We start from the raw sequence: 21,125 nt of genomic DNA, 5'->3' as shown, positions 1-21,125 counted from the left end.
CAAACACTCACTTGACTGAGGAGTGTGTGTTCTTAAAGCAAGAGATCAAGGCAATAATCTAAAGGAACACACCAACCACCTCCAATCAGTGGCGTAAACACCTGTCGTGGCAGAGAGGAGATGTAGGCCGACCAAGTGACAATGGTCGAGATAAGGGGAAGTGTCTCGCTCTTGAGAAAGAAGAGGAGATCAATTGGAAGCATAAACCAATTATTAACATGATCGTGGGTGGGGCGGAAGCTGGGGACTCAGCCAATTCCATGAAAGCATGAGCCCGACAGTTATATGTTGGAGCAATTTATGGAAGGGAAAGCAGCCTGAAGAAGGTGCGCCGAGAGCCCATTACATTCATAGATGAAGACTTGCCAATGAGAGCCGGCTCCCACCGAGATGCACTCGTAGTAGCTATGGACGTGAACGGCACAGTCGTCCGACGAGTGCTAGTGGATAGAGGAAGCAGCGTGAACATACAATACCTGGAGGCCTTCAACAAGTTAGGATTGTCACGGGACATCCTCAAGCCAGTCAGGACCTCGCTGGATGGGTTTACAGGTTACTCCATCGAGTCTGAAGGGTCTATGAAACTACCGGTGGAGTTAGGCACCCACCCAATACCAGGAAGATGGAAATGGAGTTTATAGTAGTCAACCTTTCATGTTCCCACAACATGATCCTTAGAAGGCCGGGTTGGAAGACCCTGAAGCCCTGATCTCGCTGCAACATTTATGCATGAAGTTTAGAACCCCAAATGGAATCGAAGTCGTGCGATGTGACTAGCGAGCGGCCCGCGACTATTACTTGAAAGCGTGTCGAAAGATCAGGATAGAAGACATGCGAATCCACACCATATCCGGTTACACTAAGAAGGAGGAGAATGAAGTAGAACGACCAGAGCTGGCGATCATTCTCAACGGATGATAAATTTGAAGTGAATGATGTATGGGCGAACACAAGTGAGTGTAAACTTACAAGAAGCTAGATCCGAGTGTGTGCAAGCAACATTGTGTATAAAAGTAAAAAGTGCGCAAGAGAGCAAGTAATAAGCTAAATCACAGCCACTTAAAAGAAATCAGAAAGATGGAATGAGATTTGGATTAGTCTTTGCATTGGTGCCACGTGTTCTAGATAGGAAATACATAATGTGCTAATATGGATTCAAGGGAGATGTTTGCTATTGCCAATGCCCTTTCGATCTCCTTGACCTATCATGGAGTAGAATGTCACAAAAACTAATGATGTAATGTGATAAAATAAAAAACAAATTGACGATATATGACAATGTCACAAAAGTTAATGATTAAAAGTTAAAAAAATAAATAAATAAATTAATTAATCACGCGCATTGCTGCTGTAGCTCTATATAATACACCCTGCGTCCCTTTATAAATACCAAAATATCAAACCAAGATGCACATCTCCCTTCTACTCTCTTATTTGACTACTAGGCATCTGATGCGTGTATGTGAGGAGTGAAATAAAAAAATTATGAAGAAACTCTTCTTCTTCTTCTTCTTCTTGTGGTGTTTCATAGGTTTTGGTTCAGCCCTCCATAGCCATATTTCAGTGGGGGAAAATGGGCATATCTTAGGGGAGCAGCCTTTGTCTAAGATCGCCATTCACAAGGCTGTCTTGGCTCTCCGAGATTCAGCCTCCATTCAAGCCAAACCCGATCTTCTTGGCCTCAAGGTATGTAAACTCTACTCTTAGATTTTGAATTATATTGCTGCTCTGATCTGCTCAGTTTCCGACAACATATCTCACCTAATTTGTTAGGTAATTGAATTGCCTGCATATTCAAGTCCTCGTATAGTATCATCAGAATATTCAATTTTGGAATTATATTTGTTGATTTGGAGGTGTCCCCACCAAAATCAAAAGTTGCTGTTTTTGATTGGTGATCAAGGTTTTTACTTCTTTCATAAATGGTGAAGTGTTTATCTAAAAAAATGAATGGTCAAGGTTGGCTGGCCGGTTGGGTGTAGTTTCCTAAGTCTTCAGTTTGATTGATTAGGCCGGTTAACATCTAAAATGTTGCATCGTACTTAATGTTAGTAATTGACAGCCTAGTATAATGGGTCCTTTCAATACTCAAATGCAGGATAGTTGATATCGCAATATCTTCTATCATTTGATTTAAACAAATTGTTGTTTAAATTTGAAAAAATGCAATAAAACTTCTTGTTGTTTAAAAAGTTCGAGAATGTAGCCAGATTTGACACACACATATTGTAACTTGGAAGTTGGAAAGTGAAGAGAGCCTAGCAACTCCAACTAAGTTAGTTAGATTGTTGGTTTAGTTATCACAAGATTTTAAGTTTAATTTATTGTGGTAGTAAACATATGGCAATAGATTTTCACATCATGGAGGAAAAAAGTGAAGAATTTGAAATTACATATAGGGGTGTTTGGTAAATGGCTGTTAGCTGACTGGGTTAGTTAGTTTGACTAATTGATAACATTAGTTGATTGTAGAAAAATGTTGGGTAAATTAACTGTTAGTTGTTAGTTGATTACATACAAAATGACTTCCTCAAAAAGCTGATCGAAAAAGTTAATTTGAGCAGCTTTTAAATTTTAGTATTTTGAAATAATAAGTTGTTATAAAAAGCTAATTAATCAAACATTCATATTGATTGTTTAACCAAGTCAAATAGTTAATAGTACTTAAATAAACCAAAATTGACTGATAAATTAACTATTTTACCAATCAGGGCCATAACAAAACTCTTTGACATCAAATGTAGCCATTAAAGGATGGGGTGATTCCTAGTGGTTAGTGGTCCGTGTGGAGTGCCATGAATGACATGTTTTATAATTGTTGCTTGCAAGTTTTGGTTTTAGTCTTCATTTCCAGATTTTTAGTATTAAAATTTTAATTTGGTGATTTGATTATTTTGCAGGGAGAAGATACAGAATGGGTGGCTGTGAATCTTCAGAATTCACAACCCTCCAACGATGACTGGGTTGCAGTATTTTCTCCTGCCAAATTCAAGTAATGTCTCAACTCAAACGTTTTTTTTTTTTTTCCTTTATTTTTAAATTTAAAGAAAAAACACTTTTTTATGCATTTTGAAAAAAAGTAAAAGTGCTTAAAACAAAAAAGAAGAGAGAACCATAATCATAATTCAACTGTGGTGTAGCTGTCAACGATCTTTTAGTTGAATTAATAGCATTGACTTATAAAAGGCCCCATTTTTGTTCGGATCTCTAAATTATTACTTAGATTCACAAAAAAGGTTTGGAATGAAATAATATTTCCATTAATAGATCTATTATATTATTTAGTAAATCATTTTATTCTCGACATTGAGATATTTTACTTAGGTTATTACCAAGTTCTTATGAATAATATATTTTTTTTTAGTAATACCTAATTTATCATTACTTATTTTTTTATTTATTATAAATGTATAATAATAATAATAATAATAATAATAATTATTATTATTATTATTATTTGTATACATAAATTATACACACACACACACACACACACACACACACACACACACATATATATATATATATATATATATATATATATATATATATATATATATATATATATATATATATATATATATATATATATATATATATAGAATCGTACTCAGGTGCGAATGCTTCGCCCAGGCGCGAAATAGGAATGGATTCTGTCCGTCCACGTGTCCAGATCTAATGGATGAAAAACACTGATTTTTTAAAAAAGCGCGGTGGCATTTTCGTAAATAATTGAACATCGAAGTGCAAATAAAATGTATTACAAGTGCATGTAAAATATATTATAGGTGCAAGTAAAAATTTACACTGAGCATCAATACTAAGTGCACGTATAGTTATAAGTAGTTGCACATATAGTTCTAAGTAGTTGCACATATAGTTATAAGTAGTTGCACCTAAGTGCATGAATGTTTGCGGGTGGTATTCAGGCGTATTACTACCTGCTAAACTCAGATCAATGAATGTTAACAAGGCAAAATTACATGCACTTATAAGTGAAAGTAGGTGCACCTATAGTTATAAGTAGTTGCACCTATAGTTATAAATAGTTGCATCTATAGTTATAAGCACACCCAGGTGCATGAATGTTTGCGGGAAGTGAATGCTAACAAGATAAAATTACATGCACTTATAGGTGAAAGTAGGTGCACTTGTAAGTGATTTTACTTGCACTTCGATATTCAATTATTTACGAAAATGTCACTGCGTTTTTTTTAAGCTATTAGATCTGGACACGTGTCACGCGCTGATTCATTCGCATATTCCTTCCTGGAAACTTATTCGCACCTGAGTGCATATATATATATATATATATATATATATATATATATATATATATATATATATATATACACACACACACACACACACTCAAGTGAGAGTTGGATCAATTTCGTTTATTTATTTAGGATGAATAATGACTTAAAATTAAATAAAAATATTGTGGTATTTTTGAAATTATTTTGGTGCATTTGAAACTACTTGATAATGTATACATAAATAATTGACTGTTCATTCAGGATCTATAATAATGCACTCAAGTGTGTGCAAGTAGTTATTCGTGATACACTATCAACTGTTTCCAAATGCATTCACTAGTAAATATTTGACAAAAAAAATATATTATTGACATATTTTGTTTGAAAGAGAGATGCTAAAACACGTACGGGACGGTGACATTCTTGTAATTTTTAAATAATAAAATAATTTTTAGCACATATTGTATAAAGTAAACATATGTGAAAAGTGCATTTTTAAAAGAGATGCACCTTTTTCATTATTTTTTTGTTGTTGATCAATCCAAATTGATAGATGAGATTAATGCATACTTTTTAGAGAACTTGATTTCACATAATCCTACCTATAACTGTATGTCCATGTGTGGAGGGTATGATTTCACATGATCCTACAAAATCAATTTTGCAAATAAAAAATGCTATAAATGTACTTAAAAAAAAGTTATATTGTACTTTTATTTATTTACTAGTAATTCACCCGCGCGATGCACGGGAAAAAATTATGTTATTATAAATATAAAAAAAATAGAAAAACTAAAATATTTTAAATTATTTAATATAATAATATTTTTGAGCTTCCATTGGTCAAGTATTTATTATTTTTATAGGATACAAAATTACAATTAAAATTAAAATTAAAATTAAAAGTATAATTTTGTATGGTTAATATAATCTCCAATTATGTGCATATTCAAATAAACTTATAGAGAGAATTTACATAATTACATTGATTTATTCTTAATTGTATTTCATCTATACTATAATTTTCACAATACGAATAATAACTAAGATAATTACATTTGGAAAGCAAATTTCAAATTTTGTATGTGTAAATTTAAACTCTAATTGAATACATTTTTTATATGATTATATAATATATAGCTATTTTATTTTTCAAAAGTATATTTTTTATATGATTATATAATATATAGCTATTTTATTTTTTAAATGTTGTGTTTTTTTTTTTTTTATAATAAAGGATATTGTGGTATTAATTGTAACATTAATTATTTTCCAAACCATATAGCTTTATTATATAAAGGATTTACTTTTTACACTCGATTGATATGGTATATTTTAATTGATTTATGAAAGAAAAACACAAGACATATTTTATTCATTTTCCTAATAAGGTTAAATAAAAACATATAGGGACAACATTATTCTATCCAAATGCAGTAATCATTTTCCACTTAAAAATTTTGAACAATCAGTAGTGGCGTAGTGCACTATATGATGTCTCGCTCTCAAATGATTCACACAAACTGTTCACGTGAAACTTCATTGATTACTTGGTGCACTAGGTAAAAGGTGCCACTTCAAACGTTAGAAAAATAAAGGTAATTGAAATTAAATATTTTAAAAAAATACAATTATAATGAATTTTGATGTGTAATCTTTTTATTTAATTGGTAATATATGGAAATTCAAAGAGTAAATTTGTACACTAATAATAATAATAATAATAATAATAATAATAATAATAATAATAATAATAATAATAATAATAATAATAGAATGCCCATTATCATTATTTTTTTTATTATTAAAAAATTGAAAAGTATTTTGTGATAGAAGTCAAAAATAATAATAATAAGTTAAAAGGAATATTTGTTCCTAAAATTTGTACATAAAAGGAAAAGCTAAAAGTAAAATAATAAATATAAAAATATCTTATCATTATACAGGGAAGCAATCAAAATGTACAAGTTATCAATGCATGTGATTACCCCAACATATTTTATATTCCAATTAGAATTTAACAACATTGACTCTTATATAATTTATATTAATAGTTACCATACACGCATTGCGCAAATAGTCCAATGTTTAATGTGTATTTTTAAATGAGTGTTTTAGAATTTATCAAAGTTTTATCCGGTATCTTGGTGTATATCAATGCAAGATTATCAAATTTTTCATAAAAGTAAATATTTCAAGAATGCATAACTATAATCTGTGACATAATTTTTCATAAAATTAACTGGTGCAATAGCAGTTTTAGAGGGAAACACTTTCACTGGATAATACCCAAGCATTATTTTTTGCAACATATACAAAATCCTATTAATTGGTATGATCTATGCTTCCTCTGGTTGCCACTCCCACCAGAAATGAATTCTTGATTTAATTTAGTTCTCTGGTATGCTTCAGTGCAATTTTAGTGCCTTGGCACAGTGCACCTTCAAAAACAGAAACAAATTCTCCTTTCCAAAAAAAGGCAATAATAATATGCATAATTTCTCATCTGTGTTGAATATATACTATAAATTAGGTGTACTGTTTCATGAATGGACAATGCGTGATTCGAATTAATTGACCAAAGTTAATGTTAAATATTATATTATATTTTTTTAATACACGCAAACACATACTATACATATTCATAGTATATGTTTAACAATTATGTCAATTTTGATTGGGATGAGGTTTAAACCTAAGACCTTCCTTATAAAAATCAATGAATAAGAGTTAAAGAATAATAATAAATAGTTAACGGAATATTTCGTTACTAAAGTTTACATTGATGGAATGCATGAGTATTTAAGAAAAGTAATGATATAATAGAGAATAAAGTATGAAAAATAATAAAAAAAATACTAAAATCAAAATAATAAGAACCATTTATTTCAACACAAAAATTACACCAACAATTTTTAGTTCCCTTTAGGAACCTAACTTTATTGGCCCCTATTAGGTTTGTAGATTTAGTAGATATACTTGTTTAGATTTTTTTTTTAATACATGCTTATTCATTTTATTATTATTATTTTTTAAATTTGTAAATACAGTGAGTCTATTTGTTATCCGGAAGATGCTATGGAAGAAAAGGGTTACCGGACCCCATTCATTTGTACCGCTCCCATAAAGGTATGAAAATCCCTAATAAGAATGACAATGTATATTTGTTCAATAGATATTCAATTGTTATACAGTGGACCATGGTATAAAAACGTCGAAGTTGTTTAAGTAAAAAAGAAATGGTGGCCATTATGTTGAACTAATCTCGTATTTATGATATGCTCAAAATAAAATGAAACTAAAATGTGTTTAAAATGAAACTGAATAACGTGTCTTGCGTATTGAGTATATAATATTGTCAAATGAAACTGTAGTTGAATTAGAAATATATTTCAGTTGTGCTATAATGAAACTATAGTGTATCTAAAATGAAACTGAATAGCATGTCTCATATATTGAGTGTATATTGTCAAATGAAATTGTAGTTGAATTAAAATGATATTTTAGTTGTGATTTAATGAAACTACAGTATGTAAAAAATGAAACTGAATAACAAGTCTCATATATTTATTATATATTGTCAAATGAAACTTTAGTTGAATCAAAATGTACTCTAGTTGTGTTGTAATGGAACAATAGTGTTTATATAAAATGAAACTGAATAACAGGTTTCACATATTTGAGTGTATACTGTCCAATGAAATCGTAGTTGAATTAGAATTATACTTTAGTGATAGTGTAATAAAATTACAGTATGTATAAAATGAAATTCAATAACAGGTCTTACGTATTGAGTGTATATTGTCACATGAAATTCTAGTTGATTCAAAGCAATACTTTAGTTGTTCTGTAATTAAGTTATAGTATAGTACATATAAAATGAAATTGAATACGTCACAAAAATAGAATTTGTTGGATGGAATGGTGGAATGTTTCTTTTCATTAAAATAAATAACACTGTTTTGAACCGAGATCCACCGTAAAATTTGCCATAGATATTTACTACTTGAAATAAATTGTGACAAAAGTAAAAAGTTTCATTTGAGATATGATGAATTAGGTAGTGGATATAAGAAGTGATGTCAATTCAACTAGATCCCGATGAGGAAATCTGGTCTTCTCTCCGACGGATTTTTTTGGGGAACGAGAAAGGGGGAGGATGAGAGTTTCCCCATCCCCCGGGGATGGGGACTGGGATTGTACCCCGCCTCGGCCCCGATCCCGAACCCCGACCCCGAATCCCCAAAATATATTACCGGCATTCATGGTTGCAATAAGCGCTAGGTGCTAGTCGGGCGTTCGGGCAATGCCTAGCGCCTAGGCGGAATCTAAGCGGCGCTAGGCGGACGCCAAAAAAATAGTGACAGATTTGAAGTTTGACAATTTTAATGAGGCTGTTTTCAACATTCAATCAAATAACACATCCAAATAAATGAAATAATGATAATTCATAAGTCAGAATATCAAAACAATATTAAAAAATAAAAATACAAATACTCAAATATTTCAATCATCCAAAGACTCAAAGTATCAAAGTAGTTTACGGACGGCTGGACCAGACGACATCGGACGAAATCGACCGACGCGGCCGAGTTGGCCGATTTTGACCGATTTCGCCGCCTAGTGAAAGCGGAACATCCTAGGGGCGCCTAGGCCGATTTTTACAACAGTGCATGCATTATATTATTATATGTAATATAATAATATTTATATGTACTAATATTTAATTTGGACTTTTTTTTTTTTAAAAGTTATTATGTATGGATGTTTGATATTTTGGTTAAGGACTTAAGATTTGAACAATTTGAATTATTAAGTATGGTTTAATATTTTAAATAATTTGTACTAGTTGTATTTTGGGATGATGGGATGTTAGGCTAATTGGACATTTAAATATATAAATTTACAAATTAACTGTATAATTTAAATAGAATATTATTTTATAGTGTACTAAAGATTTGAAAGTGTATAATTTTTTTTTTAATTTGGGACAGCGAATCACCGTCCTTGAAAAATTCCCACGGGGACGGGGACGAGGACGAGAGGTAATTTCCCATCCCCACCGGGGAACGGAGTGGGTCGGGGAGGGGTGGGTGAATTCGGGAGCTGGGATGGGAATCCCATCCTCTGCACGCTCCCGTCCCATTGCCATCCCTAGATATAAGGTTCCCATAATAGATATTTATGGCTCGTAAGAATTTGCATCTATCCATGTTCGTTTTGACGCTACTTTAGACTATTTTGGATGACGAGGGAAACCCCACAACCCTTTTGGGTGTAGGTAAACCTTGCCTTGTGACCCTAGCCGACAAAGGATCACAAAGAAACTAGGTTACCCGTAGCTAATTGGCTCAAACCAATGGAGCAAGTCTCGTGACCTTGTAGTTACAAGTGTGGATTTCTTGTCATCTTGGTTGGGATTACCCCTAATTTAGACTATTTGAATAGCACATAGGATATTCTAATAAAACTTGCAACATCATGCCATATTTCACTTTTTACTTTTCCATTTATGTACAAACTTTAGTAACGGAATATTCTGTTAACTATTTATTACTCTTAAATTACTCATTACAAAATATTTTCTAATATTTTTTTTAAATACTCATGACTCTTTACAAAGTAATATTAGTTCTATACTTTCTTAATCTTTTTTAGCCCAAAGAATCATTACCTTCACTTCTGGGGTTCAATCCTGTTTTATGTTGTTATTATAACAATTAAATTAGTGTACATAAAATGAAACATGTGTCAATTTTTTTTTTCTTCTATTTTTTCAACTCTTTTTCTTCTTTGTCGTAAGGCTTAAAATATTAGGCAAAGAAGAAAATATTATTATATTAAGAATTATATTAATTATTTACTTATTTTAATTTTTGTGTAGGAGATTAATTTAATTGCGGAATGTGTACGTGCATTATAACTAGTGGTATATATGTATATGTAAGTAATATACATACAATTTAATTAAAGATAAAGTTGGTTAGTTGGTAGGCTAAATGCTTGTTGTTTTAAAGGTCAATGATTGATACCTTTGATTACAATTTTGATTTGTGAAATTTATTTATAATTCTTTTTTATAAATTATAATTATTTATTTATGTGGATGTAAATTATAAAAAATTTGTGAATCTTATTTTAGGTTATTTGACATTAATATGTTTTGATATAATTTAAAATTTAGCTAGGTATGCTATTAAAAATACATATTAATTTCATGTATGACTTTTTACTTTTTGTTTTTGCCAATGTGATTAGGCATGGATATTACATCAAAAGAAAAGAAAATGGAAAATCTAAATTTTCCCAAGTGTCTTTATGGCATGATGTCGATCGCATAAAATGTTAAAAACTTTTTTAGGGAAAATGACACTTTTTCCCCCTAAGTTATATACTTATAGCACTTTTCCTCCCTGAATTATTCAAGTGGCTATTTTTTCCCCTGAAATATTAAATGGATATATTTATCTTTAAATAAATATTTCATTTATTTTTCTTCTCCAACAAATTATGACCACAATTTGGTTCAAACCAAACAGACACTATAGCAACCAAACTAAAATATTCTAATTACAATTTAGAATCGAGACCCGATATTTAGAGTTTATTAAAATCGCGAACCGGGACGGCCGCTTCATGTTCTGAACTGAAAAAAAAAATAAAATACATTTATTGCTGAATTTATACTATTTTTAATTAAAAATAAAATTTTAAAATAAATAGGGTTCAAAATCGCGAACCGAATTCGGAACCGTGGTTCACGGTTCAGGATCCAGTTTATTGGAGAAGAAAAATAAATAAAATGTTTGTTTTAAGGGTAAAAATGTCAATTTAATATATCAGGGGGAAAATCTGTCACTTTTAAAATAATTGAGGGGGCTAATGTGCTTACATGAACAATTTAGGGAGAAAAAGTGTTATAAGTATATAACTTAGGGGGAAAAGTGCCATTTTCCCAACTTTTTAATTAAAACTAACTATACCTTTTTTTTCCTTTTATGCAGTACAAGTTTGCAAATTATTCCAATGATAATTACATTGAGACAGGAAAAACTACACTCAAATTTCAACTAATCAATCAACGGGCGGATTTCTCCTTCGCACTCTTTTCTGGTGGTTTAGAGAATGTATGTGCTATTAAAATAGAATTTCTGTCCATACTAATTTTAAAAATAAAATAAGTAAAATAAAGGTCAGTTTGAAAACCTGAAAAATAACTTCCTGAAGTCATTTTTTAGATTTTTCAGTGTTTAACTAAAATGAAGTCAATAGAAAATACTTATTCTGGTCAAAGGAAGAATCACCAATTTTGACAAAAAATGTCTTCCTAGATTTATACTCAGAAGATATTTTCCATATTCATCTGAGTTCTCTACTCTCTCTCTCTCTCTCCCCCCCTTTGAGTGATGTCAAATGGGCGGTTGACCAATCATCTGTCTAATTATTATTTGAACATGATTGGACTAGTTTGGTTAAAATATTGGTCAAGTCGGAGTGGGCCAAACAATAAAAATTTTGGCCTAGCGTGGCTTGGTCCATAGCCCAAAAGATTAAAAACATTTAATTTGTTTTCTTCAATTTTTTAGTATAGACTTATTACATTTATCAATCATTAATTAAAATATAAATTGGACTAAGTTACACCAAACAATTAAAATCTTGTCCTAACCCTCAATCCAAAAAAAATAAAAAAATAAGTTTTTTCTTCAATATTTTTAGTTCAAAATTATTACATTATTAATGTCTAAATAAATATGAGTTGGGTTGGGCCAAGCCAAATAATAAAAATATTGGCTCTGCCTACATTCCAAAAAAAAGACAATTTTTTTAAAAAAATTTAATTTCTTTAGTCTAGAATTATTATATTTAATAATATGTGTGTTTTGTTTTTATTATAATAAATTATATGTTAAAATTATTTATTTACATTTTTTTATTATAATCATTATTATTAATCTTTACAAATATTATAAATTTTAATTTATCATTTTATTTTCAATAAAAATAATAAAGTATGATCATTAAAATAATTAATATTATATAATAAATAACTGTGTAATAGATATGTGTACATGCTTTTAAAATGAACGAAACAGAAAAAACAAAATTTTATGACTTCATCCAAATAGAAAATGATTGTTTCATGTCTTTCAACTAAACACTAGAAAATAAGAATTATTTTTTAAAACATGTTTTCACTTAGAAATAATGAAGCACTAGTTTTCCTTTTAAAATTTTATTGTATCATATATTTGTACTTGGATAAACAACAAATTTTATGCTAAAATATGTACATTATTTGAGGTTGTTTCATCTTATCAGTCTTTGTACACACATTGATAAATGTTAATGAATATGAAATATTGACATAGTAGATTGTTTTTAGCAAGCTAATATATTATGGGTATTATATATTTACGGATGTGGAGTGCAGCCCAAATTGATATCAGTATCAAATTTCTTGTCATTTGTGAATCCCAAAGCTCCTCTTTGGCCACGCCTTGCTCTTGGAAAGTCCTGGGACCAAGTAAGTTCATTATATATGTACACCTTTTTATTTCTTCTAATTTTAATTTTAAGATAATGTTGATTGGATTGAGATAATAGCACAGTATGTGGAAATTAACATTGGAAAAGAATTTATTTAATTAATTAAATAAATTTGTTCAGATGACAGTAACATGGACAAGTGGTTATAACATAGATGAAGCTTATCCGTTGGTCCAATGGGGTTGGAAGGGGCAAGCTCAAAAACGTACACCTGCGGGAACTACAACGTACCACAGGACCAGCATGTGCGGTATGTATGTGTGTATGGTTCATTATTATAAATATAATGTGAAATTTTTTAACACAATTCAAGCTAGTTTTTTCAATTATATTTCATTCAAAATGTTTTTGGCATTTGTTATAATCTATATACAAACCAATAATATAAGATTGTAGTAAACTGGCCTGGGTTACAGGTCCACCTGCACGAACAGTTGGTTGGCGTGATCCTGGTTTCATCCACACTAGCTTTTTGAAGGAATTGTGGCCAAATGTTATGTCAGTTCCCTTCAAACCAATCCTACTTTTCACATATTAGATTATTACCACAAATTTCTTATTATCAAATTTTAAGCTTTGATGAACTCATTTATTTTATATTAGTTAAAATTTAAATATTCATTGATTTTCTGTGATATCAACGATATCCATCATATACAACTAAGAAAGATATGTTTGATTTGTACCAAGTAGTACTTTCCATGTGATTTCACTATATCTAATTCATTTATCATGTATTATTAACACTTAAATAAAGAAAATTATGTACTTGATTAGGTATAAGCTAGGAAATGTGACAAATATAATAAATATAAATGAATCATTTTTATTTTTATTTTTATTTTTTAAAATTTTCATATTTTCACAGCTACACTTACAAGGTTGGTCATTTACTATTGAATGGAACATACGTTTGGGGCAAGAAATATTCATTTCGAGCACCGCCATCTCCAGGACAAGAATCACTGCAACGCATTATAATATTTGGAGATATGGGAAAGGTGAATTTACCTTAAAATTATCAGATTGTTTACTCTATGCTTACTTTAATTATCACATATATTTTTTTACTCTATGCTCTTACTGTTGAGGTTAACAAAAACAATAAATAATAATAATGACATAAAGTAAAGAAGACAAGATTTACGTGTTTCGGCAATGTACCTACGTCTATGTCTATGACGGTGAAACTATTCTTTTATTAATTTTGATGGTGATACCACACCTAGAGATACAACCAATATATTTATAGGCAAGTAGCCTTGTACCATGTGCCCGATCTGCTCCACCCCTATTCCTTATATGAAACAAACTCATATCCTTATATGAGACAAATTCTTATTCCTTATATGAGACAAACTTAACAAATCTCCTTATTAGCGAATATGCCCTTTAGGAGGAAATCTCACATATGCCCATGAGTCGGGACAACCATGTCCATCTAACATCTAGAAACACCCAACAAGTCTAAACAATGTTTGAACTTGTCACTAGTAATTGCCTTTGTCAACACGTCTACTACATTCTCACTTGAATGACTTTTCTTAAACAAAATCTCACTAGAAACAATCAACTCTCTACCCTTATGAAACCTTACATCACTATGCTTGGTCCTGACATGATATGCTAGATTTTTAGCAAAAAAGATGACACTTTGACTGTCATAATGTAATTGAACTCCACCTTGCTCAATACCCAATTCCTTAATCAAACCCGAAAGCTACAAATCCTCTTTAGTTGCCTCAGCCACAACCATTTATTGTATTTTAGTTGTAGACAAAGCTACAATAGATTGAACTGACAATCTCTAACGAACAAGACCACCAAGAAGAGTAAAGACATACCCCATTGTAGAACGCCTATTACCCAAATCACCAACATAATTACAATCCACATATCCCATGAGTACATGCTCACTTTGTTGATTCCCAAATACAATACCATGTCCCATAGTGTTTCTTAAGGACCGGAGAATCCATTTAACTACCTCCTAATGCTGCTTCCCAGGTTTAGACATGTACTTACTAACTTGGCCCAAATCAAGTTGAGTACAAACCATTGAATACATTAAGCAGTCAATTACACTAGCATAAGAAACCATTGCCATATTTTGAATCTCACTAACTATTTGAGGACACTGACCAGATGAGACTTTAAAATGATTAATCAAAAAGGTGTTAACCGGTTTAGGCTTACTCATCCCAAACCTGTCAAGGACTTTCTCAATATAACTCTGTTTAGTTAGCCATAACTTCCTTGCACCTCTATTCTTGTGAATTTCCATGCCAAGAATTTTCTGTGTAACTCCTAAATCTTTCATATCAAATTCCTGACTCAACAAAGCTTTCAATGCAGTAATATCATTCATACTTTTAGCAACAATCAACATATATCATCCACATACAATAATAGAAAAATAAAAGAACAATTATCAGGGCTCTTAAAATAGATACAAAAATCATACTCACACCGTGTGTAGCCAATTTGAGTTATGTAAGAATCGAACAGCTTATACCATTGCTGTGGAGTCTGTTTTAGCCCATACAATGATCTCTTAAGCCTACAAACCAGATGCTTACCTCCGAGTTTAAACAAACCCTTAAGGTTGCTTCATTAAGATTTGTTCATCTAGATCACCATGCAGAAAAACAGTCTTCACATCCATTTGCTCCAAATGCAAATCCCAAATAGCTACCAAAGCAAGTACTAACCTGATAGATGTATGTCTAACAACAAGAGAGAAAACCTCATCATAATTTATCCACACTTTGTTGAGAAAATCTCTTCGCAACTAACCGAGCCTTGAATCTTTGCCCTTCTTTTATGGTATTGTTGGCTTCTTCCTATATACCCACTTGCACCCTATAGCCTTCTTGCATTGAAGAAGCTGAACTAACTCCCATGTATGATTCTGATGTAAAGATTCCATCTCCTTAATCATACCTACCATCCATTTATCTTTTTCTTGGTTAGAAACAACCTCTTAAAAGGTAACTGGATCATTATTAGTAAAAAGAAGTGCAAAAAAGACCATATCCTCAAACCCATACGTGTTAGGTGGTTTGAAATTGGTGTTTTTTGGCCTATCTTTGGCCAAACAATAATCATGTGAATTCTCTAAACTCGAACCTGTTGCAGATGTGACATCTGCAACTTCTTGAGTCTCGACTGCATGTGGATTATCTACTTTCTCATTCAATGGAACCGGATCTATATCCACTTTTACTATGCTAGAACCATCAAGCGGTGCATCTCATTTCTTCGGCTGAAGCATATAATGCTCATCAAACAATGCATCTCTACTAATCACCACCTTTTTTGTTGTAAGATCTCAAAACCTGCATCCTTTTACGCCTTTCTTGAAGCTTAGAAAGATGCACTTCTTTGACTTTGGATCTAATTTCGATCTCTCATCGCCTAGAATAAGAACATAGCCAGGACAATAAAAAACTCGTAAGTGATCAAAACTCACAAGAATACCTAACCAAACCTCCTCAAGAACCTTGACACCAAGTAGTGTCCATGGTGATCTATTGATCAAATAACATGCCATGTTCATTGCTTTTGCCCAAAAAACACTTAGAGAGCCCAACATTCAATCTAAGACACCTTGTTCTCTGAGTAATGTTCATATTAAGCCACTCAACAACACTATTCTGTTGTGGTGTCTTACGCATTGTATAACGCCTATGAATTCCATATTCTGCACAGAATTATTGGAATTCTTTCTCAGTATATTGTCCCATTGTCAGACCTCAAGTACTTGATTTTTCTGCTAGTTTGGTTCTCAACCTCAACTTTCCACAGCTTGAATTTCTCAAAAACTTCATATTTATGTTTTAAGAAATACACCTAAATTTTACTAGAAAAATCGTTAGTAAACGTAACATACTATCGAGAGTCATCCATTGAATGTTCCCTGTTAGGTCCCCAAACATAAGAATGCATATATTCTTGAATCCCTCCAATTTTATGCTTCCTAGTTAAAAAACTGACTCTAGACTATTTCCCAAAGACACAGACAGAACTCACTGAAATCTAGCTTACAACATTTAACTCCTTTTAACATATTCCTTTTGTGCAATTCAGATAAATCACGTTCACCAAGGTGACCCAAACCTAAATTCCACAACCTACAGTAGCATCATCACTAGAGTCAACAGAATGTGCTCGACCTATAACAGTACTGCCCAACAACCTATAAATGTTCTCCGTAGTCTTTTTCCCTTTCATCAAAGTTAGATCCCCCTTATTAATTTTAATGGTTTTCCTATCACTTTCAAATTTATTAATAAAATCATTAGCATGCAAACTTCCAAGAGAAATCAAATTATTAGTTAATCTTGGAATATGTTTGACATCATGCAAAGTTTTTACAATACCATCATACATTTGGATGTTAACATCATCAATACCCACAATATTATGACATTTATCATCACCCAAAAACACGTTGTGAACCACTCCATGTTAGGCGTAATATAATATGAGCATCCCGAGTCTAGGATCTAAGCATCTGACAACTATCTTGATGAAACTGTTAGAATATCACCTTTATTATAATCTAAGTCATCAGCATGTGCTACGTTTGTAGTCTCTTACTGCTTCTTCAACTTTGGACAGTCTCTTCTCATGTGCCCAAACTCCTTACACTTGTAGCACCTAATTTTCTTGTTGTTTTTGGACTTAGACCTATAGTCTCTATTCCCATAATTATCTTTCTCTTGCTTCCTTCTACTCTCCTTAGCATCCAAATTGTCACCAACATAGCCTTCTCCTGCATTCTGCATGCGTTGATTATGAACTAGGAAGAGTGCAGAAATCTCATTGAATTTAATCGTGGCTTTCCTGTATATAAGAGTAGCCACCAGATGTTCAAAGAAAGAGCTAATGAACATAGCAAAATCATCGGATTATCTTCATCTCAATCTTGACATCAAGCCTAGTTAGATATGAGATTATTTGGCTAAAGGCAATAATATGATGCACCAAGTCTGGACCCTCTTGCATCTTAAGCCCATAAAGTCTTTGCTTTAGATACAATTTGTTTGCCAGAGATTTTTCCATGAACTAAGTATCAAATTTATTCCAAATTTCTTTTGGAGTTTACAAGGCCATAATGGTGATAAGCAATTTCATCTTCAAGGCATAACCGAACCGTGCTTAACGCGCGTTCTTTCAAATCCCCTAATTAGTTTAGGCTAGATTAGTTGGCTTTTATGCATTCAAGGTTTACAGAAGACCTGTTGTGCCAACAAATCCTTAACCCTAGATTGTCATAACCTAGAATTCCTTATACCATCAATCTTTGATACCTCGAATTTTGCACTTGAGCTGGCCGTCTTAATAGTGCTCTAATACTAATTTGTTGAGATTAATAAGAACATGAAACAATAATAATGGCATAAAGTAAAAGTGGACCTAATTGCTCTACTTTTATTCTTTATATGAGACAAGCTCACATTCCAAACTCATATTCCTTATATTCTTTATATGATACAAACTAACGCTTATCTTAATTTTATTTTTTACTCCATGAGTCCATGCTTACCTTAATTTCTTCAATTGAATTGTATGTACATACTTTTATGTGAGCAGCAAGAGCGTGATGGTTCAAATGAATACGCGGATTATCAGCCAGGGTCGCTCTTGACAACTGATCAACTCGTGGATGACCTTGATAATTTCGACATTGTCTTCCTCATTGGAGATTTACCTTATGCGAATGGCTATGTCTCCCAATGGGACCAGTTCACTGCACAGGTTGCACCCATAACCGCCACTGTGCCATTCATGATCGCAAGGTTTAGTTTTTTTTTTTTGTTCATAATTTATTTTGAAACTCTAAAGCAAGCATCAACTTTATGTAAGACTATTAATTAATTAATTATATTACAGTGGCAACCATGAACGGACCTTTACCAATTCAGGAGGAATCTACAACGGCCAAGACTCTGGCGGAGAGTGTGGAGTGCCGGCTGAAACCACGTACTATGTTCCTGCGGAGAATAGAGCCAAATTTTGGTATCAAACGGAGTATGGGCTGTTCCACTTCTGCATAGCGGACACGGAACACGACTGGAGAATTGGGTCAGAGCAGTACAAATTCATTGAGAAGTGCCTGGCCTCGGCCAACCGCCACAAGACTCCATGGCTCATCTTCGCTGCCCACCGCGTGCTTGGCTACTCCTCTAACGACTGGTACGCCAAAGAAGGGTCGTTCGAGGAGCCCATGGGGAGGGAGCATTTGCAGGGGTTGTGGCAAAAGTACAAAGTTGACATGGCTTTCTACGGCCACGTCCACAACTATGAGCGCACCTGCCCCATCTACCAGAACCAGTGCGTCAACGACGAAACCTCCAACTACTCCGGCACCGTCAACGGGACCATCCACGTCGTGGTCGGGGGCGGAGGGAGCCATCTCTCACAATTCACCTCCATCAACACCACTTGGAGCCTGTACAAGGATTATGATTGGGGATTCGTCAAGCTCACCGCGTTTAATCAATCGTCTCTGCTCTTCGAATACAAGAAGAGTAGAGATGGCAAAGTGTATGATTCTTTCACCATCTCAAGGGATTATAGAGATGTATTGGCCTGCGTCCATGATGGGTGTGAGCCAACCACTCTCGCAAACTAGATCGATACAAGATATGAACAAAATTGGCTGGTGATCAGGTGCAAACATTGTTGCCTCTTGCTTAGGGTTAAAATAATGTTTAAGGTGAAAATAACAAATTGGGTTTTGACAAAATAGGCTTGTTACGAGAATCAAGCTCCCAGTGCTCTAAATTAGATCGGGTCATGTGTACTTCATTTGACAATTTATAAATACCATTGTTATATCATGAACTAGGTGCATTTTGCATTGTGAATGTTGGTCCAAAACGCATTCAAATTATGTACCTGCAAATCCTGCAATTAATATATTATATACTTTTAGTTAATAAATTATGTACATATTACAATTAACATGTTATATACTTGCAATTAACATATTATGTATTTGTAAAGTTGTAATTAATAAATTATGCATCTATTAAAATTAACGTATTATGTATTTATTTTTAACATATTATGTGCGTTCAGTTTATAACTTATGTACTTATTAGAATTAACATATTATGCACAATTAATTTATTTGTAAGTGCATAATCTATTAGCAAAAGGTACATAATATGTTAATTGTAGGTCATAATTTGAATGTCGTTTTTGGACCAGGATCTACAATGAAAGGTGGATCCTGGTCAATGGTATAATTTGCCTTACAAATACATTATGATTCAAAGATTTTGTCATCGTTACGTTAACATTGTTAATATGTTAGCTACTACGTGAGCTATAAGGGCATCTCCAATGGGAGGAGAAAGAGGAAGAAAGGAATGGATCAGGGAAGGGATGGAGGAGAGGTGAGATACATGCTCCGGATATACTATTCTCTCCGAAGCATGTTGCGCGAGGCGCGTGTATACGTGAAGGCCACGCACCTAGAACACGTGTAGAGGGTGGGGACAGAAAAAAAAAAAAAAAAACACTAAAGAAACAAGCCATTAATTTTTTTTTAAAAAAAATCTTTGTTATTCTATTTTTAATTTTATTTTTAAAATTTGTAATTATATTAATTGTTGGTATATTTAGTATTTAAAATTTTGAATTCGAATGCAAATTTTTTTTGTAAACAATTTTGGATGCAAATTTTAATGTGGTGTTGCAAGGAGAATGTTACCCAGGCAAAAGGTGTCCTAGATACATATCCCAAGAAAGAGTTTCAAAAAAGGCCAAGACATTTTGTGCAGTTCATAAACCTAAAAGCAAATGCAAAACTATAGTTCAACGGCTAGCAATCTAACAAAGGCAACCTATCGTTCTACCCACTAGTCATTGCACAGTGGTTAATACACGTTTGAAATTTGTTTTCTTCAATGGACAAGTTTTAAAACCTGTCTACAAATACCAACATTCAAATCTAAATGAGGGTTGACAATTTTTTAGAACAAGTTATACAAAGTGCAAACGCATACAAGTGAAAAGCTAGAAGCCAGTGAAGAAAGAGCTAAAAGCTACAAAGATATATCATGTTCAAGAGACTATGACAACAACGAAGAGTCATACTGTAACACCCCCCGATTTTCGACATATTTTAAAACCATTAAAGCTTACGAAATAAGAACAAGTCTATCATTAATACCCAAATAAGCGGAAGCCAAACATAATGGTGTAGGGGTGCTATGCCACATCTAAGCTTGAGAACCTAGATGCACAGGCTACTAACTAACAATCGTTATACCCTGCACCACGGCGCGCACAACACTGTGC

The 21,125-nt window shown here is 32.5% G+C and overlaps 1 protein-coding gene across 3 annotated transcripts; it reads left to right on the top strand.

Moving 5' to 3' along the window:
- Window positions 1-1,389: 1,389 nt before the first annotated feature.
- LOC109164119 (nucleotide pyrophosphatase/phosphodiesterase-like) lies at window positions 1,390-19,721 on the top strand. Of its 3 annotated transcripts, XM_019312893.1 has the most exons (11): window positions 1,391-1,686; window positions 2,901-2,992; window positions 7,310-7,388; window positions 11,264-11,386; window positions 12,694-12,786; window positions 12,930-13,059; window positions 13,226-13,307; window positions 13,678-13,810; window positions 18,408-18,613; window positions 18,708-19,487; window positions 19,567-19,721. In XM_019312893.1, exons 1-10 carry the CDS (start codon window positions 1,486-1,488, stop codon window positions 19,447-19,449), a joined length of 1,881 nt encoding a protein of 626 aa, XP_019168438.1. In that variant the 5' UTR covers window positions 1,391-1,485; the 3' UTR covers window positions 19,450-19,487; window positions 19,567-19,721. The 3 variants fall into 3 exon arrangements, with proteins under 3 accessions (XP_019168439.1, XP_019168438.1, XP_019168436.1); XM_019312891.1 differs by having other exon boundaries at window positions 18,708-19,684; XM_019312894.1 differs by lacking the exon at window positions 11,264-11,386 and having other exon boundaries at window positions 1,390-1,686; window positions 18,708-19,684.
- The last annotated feature ends 1,404 nt before the right edge of the window (window positions 19,722-21,125 follow it).

This window comes from Ipomoea nil, unplaced genomic scaffold (genome assembly GCF_001879475.1).
Source record: "Ipomoea nil cultivar Tokyo-kokei standard unplaced genomic scaffold, Asagao_1.1 scaffold3056, whole genome shotgun sequence".
Lineage (NCBI taxonomy): Eukaryota > Viridiplantae > Streptophyta > Magnoliopsida > Solanales > Convolvulaceae > Ipomoea > Ipomoea nil.
Note: the sequence above shows the minus strand (reverse complement) of the source record. Positions and strands in the feature narration are given on the sequence as shown.

What these genes read in the sequence shown, in the direction of transcription:
- LOC109164119 (XM_019312893.1), top strand. Translation starts at nt 1,486, where the DNA reads ATGAAGAAACTCTTCTTCTTCTTCTTCTTCTTGTGGTGTTTCATAGGT. An exon ending in TTTCTGGTGGTTTAGAGAAT is followed by an intron (nt 11,387 to 12,693) that starts GTATGTGCTATT and finishes TGTGGAGTGCAG; the next exon opens with CCCAAATTGATATCAGTATC. An exon ending in TATTTGGAGATATGGGAAAG is followed by an intron (nt 13,811 to 18,407) that starts GTGAATTTACCT and finishes TTATGTGAGCAG; the next exon opens with CAAGAGCGTGATGGTTCAAA.